Source organism: Micropterus dolomieu, linkage group LG11, assembly GCF_021292245.1.
Source record: "Micropterus dolomieu isolate WLL.071019.BEF.003 ecotype Adirondacks linkage group LG11, ASM2129224v1, whole genome shotgun sequence".
In the NCBI taxonomy this organism is placed as follows: domain Eukaryota; kingdom Metazoa; phylum Chordata; class Actinopteri; order Centrarchiformes; family Centrarchidae; genus Micropterus; species Micropterus dolomieu.
Window position 1 is genome coordinate 1,706,802 of NC_060160.1, and position 14,376 is coordinate 1,721,177.

Sequence of the window (14,376 nt, forward strand, 5' to 3'; positions counted from 1 at the left end):
TATTTTTATTAGGTTGTATTGTATGTACGGCTGCAGCATCAAAATCGGTCCCCATCTAGATGCTTCCTCACATGTGACTTGATGTTTTTGTAATCAAGTGTGAACGACAAAAAGTCTGGATGGTTACCGTAGTATAAAAATCAGATCCCTGCAATCACAAAACATTACTTTTAAAATATAAGATAAAATAATAAGATGGAAGGAAGGATGGGGTGCTCAACGTCTGAATTTACATAGAACTACCAGTTTTCTCTCAATAAGTTAATATACTGCCTGTTACAATATACATTTCAACCTTTAATGCTGTAAATAAACATGTAAAAAGAATAAAACTTTCAAATTCTAACCCTGGGTCGTCAGTGCGCATGTGTAGGCGTGGCATAGTGTGTGTGGTGGTGTAAGAGTAACACTTGCTGAGGAGACTGAGCTCCAGCTTCACTGGTGTTGTGCCGAGTTGTTCGCACCTCACGGGACTTTCGGATAATTTATCACCGTTGATGAACCACACAAAGAATATTTTATCACTTTTAAATAGCCAATATACTTGAAAAAGACCCGCGAGGAACCGCGACATGCATGCAGTTGTCGGCAGCACGGCATGCACGCAAAACTCTACACAAGACCGGTGAATGGCAGGCGAGAGAGAGAGAGCGCCTCAATTTAGCTGGAAATTTACGTCGAATGAATAGAGACTGCAGCTCTGCAGCTTCTCAAGATTAAAGCGGAGCTACCGTGTGTGTAAGCCCCCCCGGCTCGCAATTGCAAAAACACACATGATTCGACTCTCAGACTATAGGCAGGACTTGACGATTCGGATTCGACTATGTAAATCCTTAGTCGGGGACAGCCCTACATCGTTTATTGGCTCAACTTGAGCTTCGTCTCTCAGTCTCACCTTCTCCGTGTCGATGCCTTTGGACATGGACCAGGTGGAGACGATATAGTCCATCACCCGCTCGCTCAGCCCCTTGGGAACCTGGTAGAGCTTCAGGAAGTCCCGGACGTTGTTGAGCATCTCGTGGTAGCGGTTGGTGTTGGCGTACATCTGCTGGAAGATGGTTGTTACGTTTCCAAAGATGGTGGCATAGAGCAGAGCTGGAAAGAAAGACAAGAGAGGGATGAAATCTATTCACGTCTGCATGCACACACAAACAAACCGTGTCTGAAATGTGTGTTTGTGAATTCTTTCCCTCCTAGTTTTCTCCATTTTTCCCCTTTTCTCCCCTTTTTTCTTGCCCTGTGAGCAGTGGCACCCCCAGAAATGTTTAATAAGAGTGACCAGATGAGGCCACTGAAAATCTTGGGGTTGCACACCAAAACCAAAAGCATTGATGGGTTAGAGAGTGATGCATGGTCAAAAGCGGCTTATTATATATTTATTATATAGCGGTTATTTTTTTTCAACTATAAAAAAATATACATTGATTTAAATGAATAGTACCTACTGTAAAATATCTGAAACATTTTGCAAACGGTACTCATTCCTTTAAGGTTATCAGTTTTAAATTAATTTAAGTCTTGACCTGTCATAATATATATAATACATAATAATTGACATCTGGCCTTTTGCAGTCTTTACACCACACATTACCTTCAACCACAATTCAAATGAACCGAAATTACCGTACGGGCTTTACTAGAGCTTGATCAGAAGCCATGCAAGTGGCACCTGTCGGAGTTGCACCCTATGAATCACCCTGTGCAACCCTTGAACACTGTAGCTATCCCCAAAATATCCTAACAATTTAAACATGAAAGTCCATTACTGACTTTGTGAATATGTTTGGCAAAAACGCAGATGAAGGCCAGAAAGGATATATGAGGGGACAGATATGGCTGGAAATTTCAGACAGACTGTCTCCAGTGAGTTGGACCTCACAAGCACCCTCGCAACTATCCCAAACACAATTACATTCGCATGAAAACAACCAGGAACCACTAAAGCCCTGACAGTCACCAAGAAAACCACCTAAAAACCTAAACAAGGCCTATTTTTATAAACAGAGTTTTTCCTCCTTCGTTCTAAAAAAGAATCTGTCTACATGAAAACGCAAAAACACACTTTCAAGCACTGTCAAGAGCACGGCAAACCACCAGGCGGCGATATGACCCTGACCGTAAAGCCACGCTGGCCAATTAGAGCCGAAGAAAATCATAAACAAAGCAGGCAGTGGCGCACAATCTGACATCAAACACAGCAGATAACGGCGCACATTCTGACGTCGCAAGGCAAAAACTCGGGTTTTACTGTCTACATAACTACACTGCAACCGCCGTTCCTAAAAATCTTCACCCTGGCAGGGGTTTTCAAAAATGTTCGGTTTCAGTGACCTGATACTTCGTGTGGACGAACGGCCAAAGCGTGTAGAAAAAGTCACGGTTTTGAAAATACCCGTGTTCGTGTAGACAGGGCCAAAGAACCCATATAGCAACATAGAACCGAACCACCAACACCTTTGCAGCCACCTAGCACATACCTCAACATTTCCTGCAAAAACTCTAGTACAAGCAAGTTGTGTTCATGCAAAAAAATTCAGAAAACTTTGTCTACTTAAGATTTTAAGTATTTAAAACTGCTGCACTCACTATCAGTCATGATGGCGTTAGGAAAGGAAAATAAAACGAGATGGATGTTGTTAAAGTGGTAGTTGTGATTTAATTAACATCTGATATGCAAAGGTTAAGGTTAAAATAGAAAAAAATATTGTTATCAAAAAACAAACATGTACGACACCTTTTGCTAGATGACAAGCTGGATTAATTTTGGCTTTTCCTGCTGAGGAGGTGTTCAGGAGGAGGAGCAGGAGCGTTACCCCTCATTGTGTGTCGTTGCTGCCAAGCCATCAGCCTCCTCTGTACCCTGCTGCTGCTCTTCTACTGTTTCCATAGAGACCTCACTCAAAATAGTTCTCCCTAACCCCCCCACCCCCCGCCTCCTCCTCCTCCTAGCCAATAAAAATTACAAAAGAAAGAGGAGCAGAAATAATTTTTATAGACGTTTGGGTTGAAAAATGGGAATTGTGGAGGTGGAGGGGATCTGATGATGGCACATGAGCTACAAAATAGGAGGAAGAGTGCAAGAAAAGTACAGTACAAGTCAGTTGTGTGTGAGAGAGGAAAAGTGAGCAGAAAGTAAGTGGAGAAAATGTTGGAAAGACATCGTCTGAAAGTGACTGAGAGAAAGTGTGTATGTAATGGCTCGTGCAGACTACACGACTTTCAGCGTCGGCAGATCGCCGTGTCGTTCACACTACACAACTTGCCGTCTTGTGACGGGAGTCTTGAGTCGTTGACGTGACTGATCGGTGACAGGGGGTCACACACTACGCGAGCTGACAGTGGCTCTGTCCCCCGATGCTGGTCTCCAAACCACGTTCTGTGTTTGAAAGGATGGATTAGCACAGGCAGGTAGAAAAAGTAGCTGCCTGCTCTCGTTGGCTAGATGTGGATGTCGAGTCGGCCGACTCCTGCAGATATTTGGCATGCAAGATATCTGGCAGACGTCTGCGATGCGGAGCTGTTTTGATGCGTAGTTGAGTAGTTCACACATAACGATCGGTGACCGCAGATCGATTGCCGATTTACCCTTGATCATAGCCCGACGGTCACCGAGCTCACCGACCGGCAAATCGGGCTAAAACTCGTGTAGTGTGAACTAGGCTTAAGGAAGAAAGTAAAAAAGAAACAGATGGCAAAGAAAGAAACCAAGCACAGGAAAGTTTGTGTTTTTTATGCTCAGATCATGTTCGTATCTCACAGAACAGGATAAGAGTCAGGGATAAAGAAAAGACGGGTACGAAGACACAAAGAGAAACGGTGTGTGTGTGGCTGTCTCTCCATCCAGACAGAAAGATGTAGCGTGTCAGCAGTGAGATAAAACAATGTTCCAGTTTAGTTCCTTCCACGTCGGCAGTCTTCCAGGACCCTCCAGGACCTTTCCAGGACCCTGTCAGCTAGAAAAGAAGGACTGACAACACTACCGAGCTGGAACTGAAACCTCTCACCTCCACCAAACACAGGACTCACACTAATTGGGCAACTTGGCTCAGCGGTTGGCCAATATCACCTGTGCATGGCATGACCGAGGTGTGACGGATCACCCTCGAGTGCAGTTCATTTATCCAGGTGAGAGGTCTGGAGTTTGAACTGTGGTGGCAAAAACCACACGAAGACACGAGTTTCATTCCTCTAACAAGGGAAGTGTGGCGTTATCTCAAAACAAAAGGTTTTCTCTCAAACCCCGGTGTGATGAGTGTGAAGAGAGGCTGTGAAAAAGGACTGTGAGCACACAAACTACAAACTCAAAACTACACTTCTACAGATTTTGGCCTTACTGAGTGGAAAGCTTTTTATCAGCATTTGCCAGCTATAAACAAGGTCTGGCCATCAGCACTTTGATAAACGAGTTGTTAAAGCAGCTTAAGACAAATACCAGAGCATCAAAGAAACCCCAAAATGTTCCCACCCTTACAGAAGTACACATGCAAGGAAAGAGCTTACCTAAAGTTCAATGTATTTTAAATTCACCACTTTTCCTCCTTTGCATTTCTAATCCAGCATAATGAGTATCTGCTGATTCAAGTACCTTACCTTGCTTACCTGACCTGGTTTGGCTTTCGTTAGCTGCAATAAACTAAATTCAACAGGTTAATGCTTACACAATCATCTGAACCCGAGAAAACGAGCAACTGGATCTTCTGGAACTTGATCGTGCTCAGAATTAAGACAGAAAAGGCAAGTAAGTAGATCATAGGCTGAGATTGTTTAGTCAAAATTTATGTTAAACTAACTTTTCACAGTTAATACGGATGATTAGTCCTAAGAGTGTCACAATTTATGCAACAGGGCAAAAGGGAACACAAGGCAGAGCAGACAGTTCACTAATTTAATAATAAAAATACAAAAAGGCTGCGGGGAAAGTGAAGCAGGCAAAGGTCGAAACCAGAGAAGGCAGTCCAATTCAGGCAAGCAAATCCAACAGGGAGGAGGCAAGGACCAAGAAAACAAAGCACAGATCACTTGACACATGGGACAAAGACGAACTACCACTGAGACAGGGGAACAAAGACTAAATACACTAGTGGAGGAAAGATAATGAGACACAGGTGAAATTAATCAGGGCAATCAAAACTGGCGGGAAAACAAAGAAAGGCAGGAAGTGAAGTTACACAGGACACATGACAAACGACTCAACATAAAACAGGAAATAAGAAAACTTAAACCCAAATCTAAACAAAGAGTGCTCTGGATGAAGCCCAACTACTGAGCTCGCACATCAACAAATCCATCTCCTTAAAAACTAAGCAAAGTCCGTCCCCTGAAGAAGACAACCAGAAAAGCTCCTACCTGGAGCTTTACTGAGGTGGAGATATTTTGTCAAAGTCTACCTGTTTCAACATTTTAACACAATGATGCTGCTGATTTTGCGCTTGTCGCTCATGTTAAATGGTTCTCCAGACACCAATATTCATCTATTAACTGCACCTTTCATCCAAGCATATCATTGCTCTACTATACATTCGTACCGTATATTCTGTATAAACTGTCATGACCTGTTCGTAGCCTGTACCTGTACCTGTATCAATAGACATTCATGTAGACATATATTTATATTAATATATCATTCATACCTTGCACTTTGTATAATAATGTATCATTATATTTAATTACTGCTTAATCACTTCTGGCTAGATGCTATTTGCATTTCATTGCTTTGTACCAGTGACATGCGCAAAGACAATAAAGTTGAATATAATCTAATCTAATCTAAAAGCAATACCTAGGCTACAGTTAATGATATGATCCTTATAATAGCAACATCTTTCTGAATCACTCCACTTTTGCTGTCCTATAGAGATCTGTTTAGACAGTTCAATCAAAGTACTCAGGCTACAGTCTGAAGCTGTCATTTCAATACTATATTTGAAATCTGATAATGTCCCCCATGGCTCTATTTATTTAAGTCTGGTGGCTAGAAAGAGATGGGCGGTGTGGGGAGTTTATTGGGGGGTGATCATCAGGACTGGGGGCATATAGAAAGCTTTGTTTCCTCATCTTTATTAGCTGATGGAGCAGCCTGGGGGAGAGAAGACCAGACTTTGTCAAAGTGATCTGATCAACTGGAGAGAATCTTTGCAGGAAGTTTATCTCCAAATCTGTTGAGACACAGAGAAGGAAAATATATCGAAACGATCCTTTGTTTGCATTCTGTTGGTGTATTTCAGCCTCCTGACGCTGCACTGAATTCATCTTAGCTTTTGTTGCTAAGCGCTCATTAGCGCAGTGTTTATGTACATCCCAGAGATCGCCTGTGACTCAAACGGCGTGGGCGGGTCTGTGACGTCTTTCTCTTTAGATCTTGACTGTGTTACTTTTATTGTGTTCTACCCTATTTAACTCAGCTGCTGTTGTTGTGATTGGTGAAAGCAGATATGTTTCACTTGATGTTTGCTAGAGAAAGTTTTTTACTGAGGAGCAACAACAACAGCAGCATCGTGTTGTTACGACTAGCACATTACTTGGGAAAGTAAAATCATATTTGATTTTAGATTACACATGAATCTGTGACAGAGCAAATCAATTTTATTAATGAGATTTTAAAGATAACTGCCACATAAATTATAGAACAAGGTATGTTGTAAGTCAGCACTGCATCTACGCTACAGAGGAAGAGAAAGCAGAAGCATGTCTTGTATAACATCAAATGTTTGTTTTTAAATTATTAAGTTATTACTCTTTTTGGATCAATACACAGGAAAGTGTGTATTGATCCAAAAGCACATTTCTAGCAAATATTGTTTGCATTTACCCCTTTTAATGTTCAAATTCATAATGTGCATAAATATAAATGTCTATCTCTATGTCTGATGACGATCCTGACGTCACCAGAGGAAGAAACTGTCAAACAGAAAGACATCCGTCTCAAAACCACTTTCTTTGATCGCTTTCATCTCCTCTTTCAGTTGATGTAAAAGATGCCGATAAGGGATGTTTCACCTCGATTGGCCTTACTATTCTCTTGTCGTTACTTTCTCCTAAAGGCAAATTGTCAAAACGAGACGGTGCTGGATGATGAAATATTTCCTTAGGAGGATTAAAACTACACAAGTACAAAGTGATGTCAAAAACCAGTGATGGGGTCAAACAAAGCACAGACTGATTACCTGCGACTATTCTGTGTAAGAAACCAGGAGTTCAGACTACGTCAGGGCCATGTGTATTCAGACGACCTGCCAGAGGAGCTTAGGATGATTTGTCAGAGTGAATGAGTGTGAGGGACAGAAATCTGTCTGTCCAGGAGGAGAGCTGGAGACTGGTGTCACTGCCCGAAGCCCAGACACCCAGAAAGTATCCATCACAACACTCCTACATGAGGAGACAGCCAGCACACATGCAAAAACTCACATACAGTAGTACTCGCAAACACACACACACACACACACTCAGACGCAAAGATCCAGAAGCACAGAGGCCCTTCCAGAAACACACCAACACTAAATATAAATTTACAAGCACACACATCGAGGTTTCAAGTCGATATAATCTGAGTCTGAATTGAGGGAAACAAGCTTATTTGCTGTCTTATTGACAGCAGAATGAGGAGATTGATGTTACTTTCATATCTGTGTGTTCAATAAAGATGTAATCCATGTCAGTGATGTGTTTAGCCAGGCTCAGCTAAAGCTACTACACAAGTACATAAAACACCTTCCAGTAAATTTTTGGCCAGAAAATTACTGCACAAGCAAATTTAAACAACAGAGTCTCATTTTCTGTTTCTGTGTTTGTTGTTGAAACGTCATACTTTTTTATTTATCAAGCACAAAAAGGCAAAACACTTTTGAAAATCTCGTCTTGAGGATTTTGTATTTGATCATGTACTTTAATCTTTAATCTCAGGACATACATTTGAGTCTGGGGACAAAACCTGTAGCAGGTATTTTTCCACTATTTTGATACTTTATAGACAAAATGATTACTGAAAACAAGATCAGTGAATTAGCAAATAATTAATTGTTGCGTACGTACATGCAGAATATGTGCTCCAATGCCCCAAATATCTTGCATAGATCTAGGAGATCACTTCCTTAACATGAATAATTGTATGTATTTAATGTAGTAATATATACATTATCTTTGTAATCGATTATTAGCTGATAGATTTAACATTTGCATATCATTCACATAATCCTGTTTTTGGTCTACTCTGCGTTCACACCACAAAGAAACCAGTTTGATTGGGAGCTCCTTTATCAAGTGTTCTTCGCCAGGTGGTTTAGCTCATCGCAGAGTTTGACTTTCCCACCAACCCAAACTAACCTAGAGTTAATTTTCAACCAAACTAAACAGGTTAGATGTTAAAACCTCTGACTGTGACCTTTTAAAAAGCTGCTCATGTGAAACCTTTTTTATTTATTTTTTTTCAACCTCTGTAGATAAAAAAACAAAACTGAACACACCTCTGTGATGGGCACAAACCAAAATAGCCACAGAAACTGAAAACAAAGCAGCCGCGGCCTTTAGAGTAGCCACCTCCATCACGAGCCATTGAGCCCAGTCCATTTGCTGCTCAGTGAGCCAAGTCGGCATCCAGGCTGCATCACAACACATTACACACTGACAGGACACTGCACTCCGCCAGCCAAACAATGAGAGAGCCAGTCAGCCGCATCAGAGTCCCAACCCCCCCCCCGCACAAAAAAGCTACTGTATAAATCTGTTTTGACAAGCAGTAATTGTGCATCAAGTGCTCTCTGGGTGAGTAAAACATTCTGGCTGATTGTCTCCAAATAAATATTGACTGAAAAATCTGCAGAGGCATCCCTGTGTTGGTCACAGCCCCGCCCCTCCTCCAACCACAACAATTCTTTCTGTAATTCTGACTCACCCTCAGAAAATAAGGGGTTTTTTTATCACTGTTTTCTCCAACATTGCATTGTTTACTTCTTATTAGGTCACCTTAAAAGGCTGCTTATTGCCATATAAAAATGATAAGAGAGGGTTGTGCTGCAGATGAGGGGGGGGGATGTGTGACAAATGTCTCTGTCCATCTAAACTCTCAACACCAGTGAGTGATATTGTACTCCAGACATTAGGAAGGTTTAAAATATATGGTCATTATCAGGAGAAAAAAGTCTGCAATACAATTCTAGTCACGGTTCTCAGCAGTGGAGAAAAACCTCAAAACTCTGGCTTAAAGCGACACTGTAACTTAAGAAAAATAACACTTTCTTCCTCTTACAAACCAATGCTCATTCCATTCAATACAGCCATACTTGGTCTGGTATGACCAGCAGCTTATGGTGGCTTATGTTACCTAACCATTTTTAGAAAATATATACTTAGTCACTGTCTAGATGCAACAACAAACTGTCTGACAAAAGCCTTCAATCATTAAGGCGAAGCTCCTGGACCAGCTGGTGGTCCGACCAGCAGTGTCTCCTCTTTCTGAGGGTCTCATGTGCCCACACGGATCTCCGTTTCCCTGTCTCCTGCATGTTTGTTCACCTCTCACCCTCAAACAGTGCCAGAGCAGGCGCCCTGCGTTTTGCAGATGTTTGGCAAAAGACTCAGACCTGTGAGCTGTGATCAAGTTTCTGCTAATATGACAGTTATTACTTTGCGGCAAACCAAAGATTACAGATCGCTGGCGCTATAATCTTAAATTAGACTGACAGGACAGCTGATTCGGTGGTTGCCTAGCAACATTTTTTTTTAAAAAAAGCAGCGCTTTACTCTTTTCTAAATTTATCCAAAAAAGGTGCATTTTTGAACCTGCAAAGCGCTTTCTGTCTGATCGGGGTCTGATTCTTCTTTGGCGTTTGGCATTATCGCCACCTGCTGGATTAAACAGTGCAGAATATTTACAGTGTCCACCCAAAGTGATTCCATTCACAACTATAGCCTGTCTAGTTATTTTTATTTTTTTCTATTTTTGTGTCTTGCGACCCCCCGTGGGAGCAGTGACTTCCTGGAATCCTGTCATCACTGTGTCAGGAGCCATTGGAGACTCCTGTCTTTATGCTAAGCTATGCTAAACGGCTGCAGCTTCATGTTGACTATACAAACACAAGAGTAGCGTCATCTAACTATAGCTCAGCAAGATAATAAGTTTACTTACCAAAAGGATGAACTGTTCCTTCAAAGTAACTACAGAGAGAGAAATAAATATCCATTTCATGTTTTCAGAAATTAAAAAGGGTGTGAAGAAGGCAGGCAAGAGGAAAGAAGGAAAGAAACCAGTTACTGATTTGGGGTCAGACTGTGAGAGGCTGTATAAATACAAATCACATTCTGCACAACTGATGCTTAAACCACATTTCAGTTAATTTCACAGAACAATAAAGTAATTTAAATGCTGTTGAAACTTTGTTCACATGTAACCTAAACTCACATTTTTACTGGGTAAGAAATAATAAGATAGAGAAGGAGAAAAGAAAGGAAAGTTTGTCAAATGGGATATTAAGCTTTTTCTATGAGCTTAGCAAATTAAGTAATAACTACAGCTGTCACATAAATGTTGCAAAGTAAAACAACATAATGAGGTTGAGAAGAACGTTTCCAAATACTGAAACACTTAGTTATGTCTCACACTGGGAGGGTTGAAAGATAAGCACTGAGATATCAGTGACGTAGAATGAACACCTGCTGATGACGCCTGCGGCTCAGAGATAAATCGCCACCGACAGTCTTTAAATCACACTCATAAACCCTAACGAAGTAATAAGTTGGGGACGGTTAAAAGTGTAGGGTCAAAATGTGTAGTCACTGTCACGGAAAAAGAGCTCTTAATTCAGCCCTTAAAAGTTATTTTAAAAAGATGAGGAGGAGGAGCATGGGCCAGTTCTTAACTACTTCCTCAAGTGGTGTGAGAAGTCACACCTCCTTCTAAACAACACCAAAACAAAGAAATGTCCATTGACTTAAGAACGTTGCGACCATCTAATTCTACTTTTATCAACAGGGAGCTTATACAATCTGTCACAAATTACAAATACCATTGTGCTCGACCGTAAACTAAAATGGGATCTGTGGTCTGACCTCAGCAGCACTGAGACACAACATCTTTTAACATCCACAACAAAATTATTCACATGTTTTATTGTTCTTTTATTTAACGTGTTTTGGCCTTCTGCATTATCTGCTATCTTGGAAATGCTACTGAGGCTACTGGTCAGAGAAACAGTAACAACGACCAGTAAACTGTTTGGGATTAAGTTACCAAGTATGGAATATATCAGTAGGGAAGGAATGATGAAGAAGGCAAAAAAGGCATTGTGGGTGAAAAGAGGCACCCCATCGCCTCTTTATTTGAACTGTTGCCATCTGGGCGACGATATTGCCTCCCTCTATTTACTAAAAATAGATCAAAATTCTTTAAACAGGTAAGGCACATATAGCCACATAGGCAGGATGCTCAGCTGGTCTGGTCTGCCTAATCTAATCGGTAACAAGGTGTGTATGTCTGTTAGTTATCCATCTATGCTGTATGATGCAATGCCTACGTAATTGTGCTGCAAACTAATTTCCCTACGGGGGACAAATAAAGATTGATTGATCGATTGTTCCAGTCAAAACTGTGTTTTGTTTATTGTTACTTCTTTCGTATGTTTGACCTTCACTGTGCAGAATAATATGTGTGCAGTTTGACTCTAGACAAATGTTTTCACTTTCATCTGCTGGAGAAGAAGCTTTTAGGTGCTCTGTGTTTCTCTATGAGGATGTCTGACCGAAGGGGATCTTTAACTGTGAAATGATGATCATAACTCAAACTCAAAGTAAACATGATCGTTTACATTTTGAGTGCATTTCTTTGAGTCCGGACTTTCGGATTTTTCAGTTTGGTCTGAACCAAATTTGCAGGTGTGAAAGCTCCCATAGACCACACAGACGAAATTTGGTCCGATGAAAAGAGGTAGTCTGGGTCCGGATCAAACTGAACCATGGTTCGGTTCGTTTCTGGTGTGAAAGCATTTTTTGGATGGTTCAGACTTTCACACTATTTACAGGAAGTTCGGTGGTTGCTGTTTAAACCGGAAACAAACAAATGCACGGAGCGCTGAAATAAGGACACGATTATAAATCTCCCGTGACAGCTCATCTTTTCAAACAGACGGCTGCTACTGTTTAACTGGGAATTTGAACTAGCCTTCAGTATAGTTGGTGCTGCAGGTAGTAATGCCATAATAATAATAATAATAATAATATAGTGGCAAATATGCATGTTAATTTTTTATTCATTCATTCTTGTCAAAGCTCCTCGCTGAACTGCTTAATAAACCAATCAATGTCAAGTACAGCGAGACGCAGCCCACATAGATGATGACGACAGGACGCAGGTCTGTCATGTAAAGTCCTTTAGTGCGGTCGCAGAATTGCAGTAAAACCAAACCAAACTTTGGATCGGACCTTGGTGCCGACTTTCAGGTGGGAAAACTCTTGTGTCTGTGATAGGGCACCTAAATGCAGCATTAAACGGGCCCAGGGCTAAAGAGCGTGGTGTTTATTATCAGGCTGCAGCCTCTGCCTGCTCTGACACAAACACAGCAGCCAGCAGAGAGCCGCCACGGTGGGGACGGTGAAGTGAAGGTCACTCCACTACTACTTGACAGAACGACAGCTACGCTTGTTACTGTAAGTACGTTCAATAAAATCATCACGAGTAAAAAGACAATTCTTTATCAACACATCTGTTCAACAAGCATAAACTAAACTAAGGTCGGTTGGCAGTCTCTCGTCCTCACACTTAATGCTCACTTAATTATTTGTTTATTTATCGCAAGTCATTTCTTCATCTCAACACTGAACAATGTTATCGCACATCACAGTTTTTCCTCATCGTGCAGGCCTACCTCACGACCTCCTTCGCTTCATTTCTAATTTGGTCAATTAGTTGCTCATTTGGATGGCTGGACCCACAAAGTGGTCAAAGGAGGAGGCAAAATGCTATTTGTGTTCAGAGTTAATTTCTTGTAAGGGGGGAACAAAATGTCAAGGACAAACTTCGACGGTCTTCTAGTCGGAACACCACTAACTCCGGCTGCCGCTGGGTCTCGTCTTTCTATTAAATAATAGAAAAGTATCGATAGTGGTATCGATAAGGACTGGGATTGTTAAGCAGTCTCAATAATGGTATAAATATCAATTATAATTAACGACCGAAGAAGGTACAACTTCAATGCGTTACAAAAAATAATTAAATTTGCTTAACATTAATATCAAACCTTGCATAATGTTACTATGAGCTTTTTTCTTCCATTTGTTTATGGTGTCATCTTTTAATTGGCAGGGAACTGAGCCCAATATAAAGCAGTATTTATTAGAACAATAGCCAAGATCCAGGAGTTGAGTGCACATCCATAAAGACCTCAGTAGGTCAGGTGCTAAATACAAAGACCAATGGCATGAAATAGAGACATAGCTCCGATAAAAGCTCCCTCGCGACATCGACCAATCACATCCTCCTCGGGCAAATTGTTTTGTCAAAATGTCGTCAATGAAGGAAACTTCTCCAGGGAGCTTTAATTCCAGAGAGCAGATAACTTTCTACTTCTCACAGTGCTGATATGAAAACTCATCTTAGAGAAAATGGAAACACTAATCAAACTGATGCGACGTTCCTTTTTTTAATGTTGCGGCATTTTTCCAGCATTTTGTAAAGTGTTTTTCATGCGCTAACGATGAATGACAGCTAAAGACTTTTCTGAAGATACGCGTACAAACTGATTGCTGCTGCTCTGCCAACTGTGTGCAGACAAGCCAGGAATAATGAGAGGCCGACGGGTAACCTTGATAATATTCACAAACTTGAAAAAAATAAGGGATTATCCATTCTATTATTCTAATGTTTCACTTTAAATCCCTCTGAATAAGAGCATTATGCTAAATAAAAACAGTAAGAACCAATTAATTCTCGTCTTGTTTTCACTGTTATTGCACAAACTGTTTTTCATCTGTTGTTTTGAAGTCAAGAAGTCGGTTGTTGCAGCTTCACAAATGGGACCGAATCAAAACACAGCACAAATAACCCAGAGCTGAGGTTTCACTGCTGACGGTAACAAGGCCCCCGGGGGCCGAGCGGGCCTCCCTGTGGACCGGTGGCCGGGCCTCAGCAGGAGTAATGAAGTCATGGAGGACCATTCATATTGAACCAGAAGGGCCTGGTAAACGATAGGATGCTTTTTATGAGGAAGGACAAGCGAGGCAGAGCTGGGGACAGCCTAACCTCTGGGCTGATCGTGCTCACCGACGTACTAATGTTGACTCTGGAATGCCTGTCAATATGTGGGGTAAGTGATGTTGCACGCTGGGTCCGAAGGTCGTATTCAGATGAATGAAATGTGGAACAGAGTGGAACAAACTGTAGGTTAGCACGCA

General features: G+C 41.3%; 1 protein-coding gene across 1 annotated transcript in view; it reads right to left on the bottom strand.

Annotated features, from left to right (window-relative positions):
* Positions 1-14,376, bottom strand: part of kcnh5b (potassium voltage-gated channel, subfamily H (eag-related), member 5b) — a 1,142,829-nt gene that overhangs the window by 81,954 nt on the left and 1,046,499 nt on the right. The window contains exon 9 of the mRNA XM_046063266.1: positions 896-1,095. Within this exon, the coding sequence (XP_045919222.1) occupies positions 896-1,095 (200 nt within the window). The remainder of the gene's footprint in view (positions 1-895; positions 1,096-14,376) is intronic.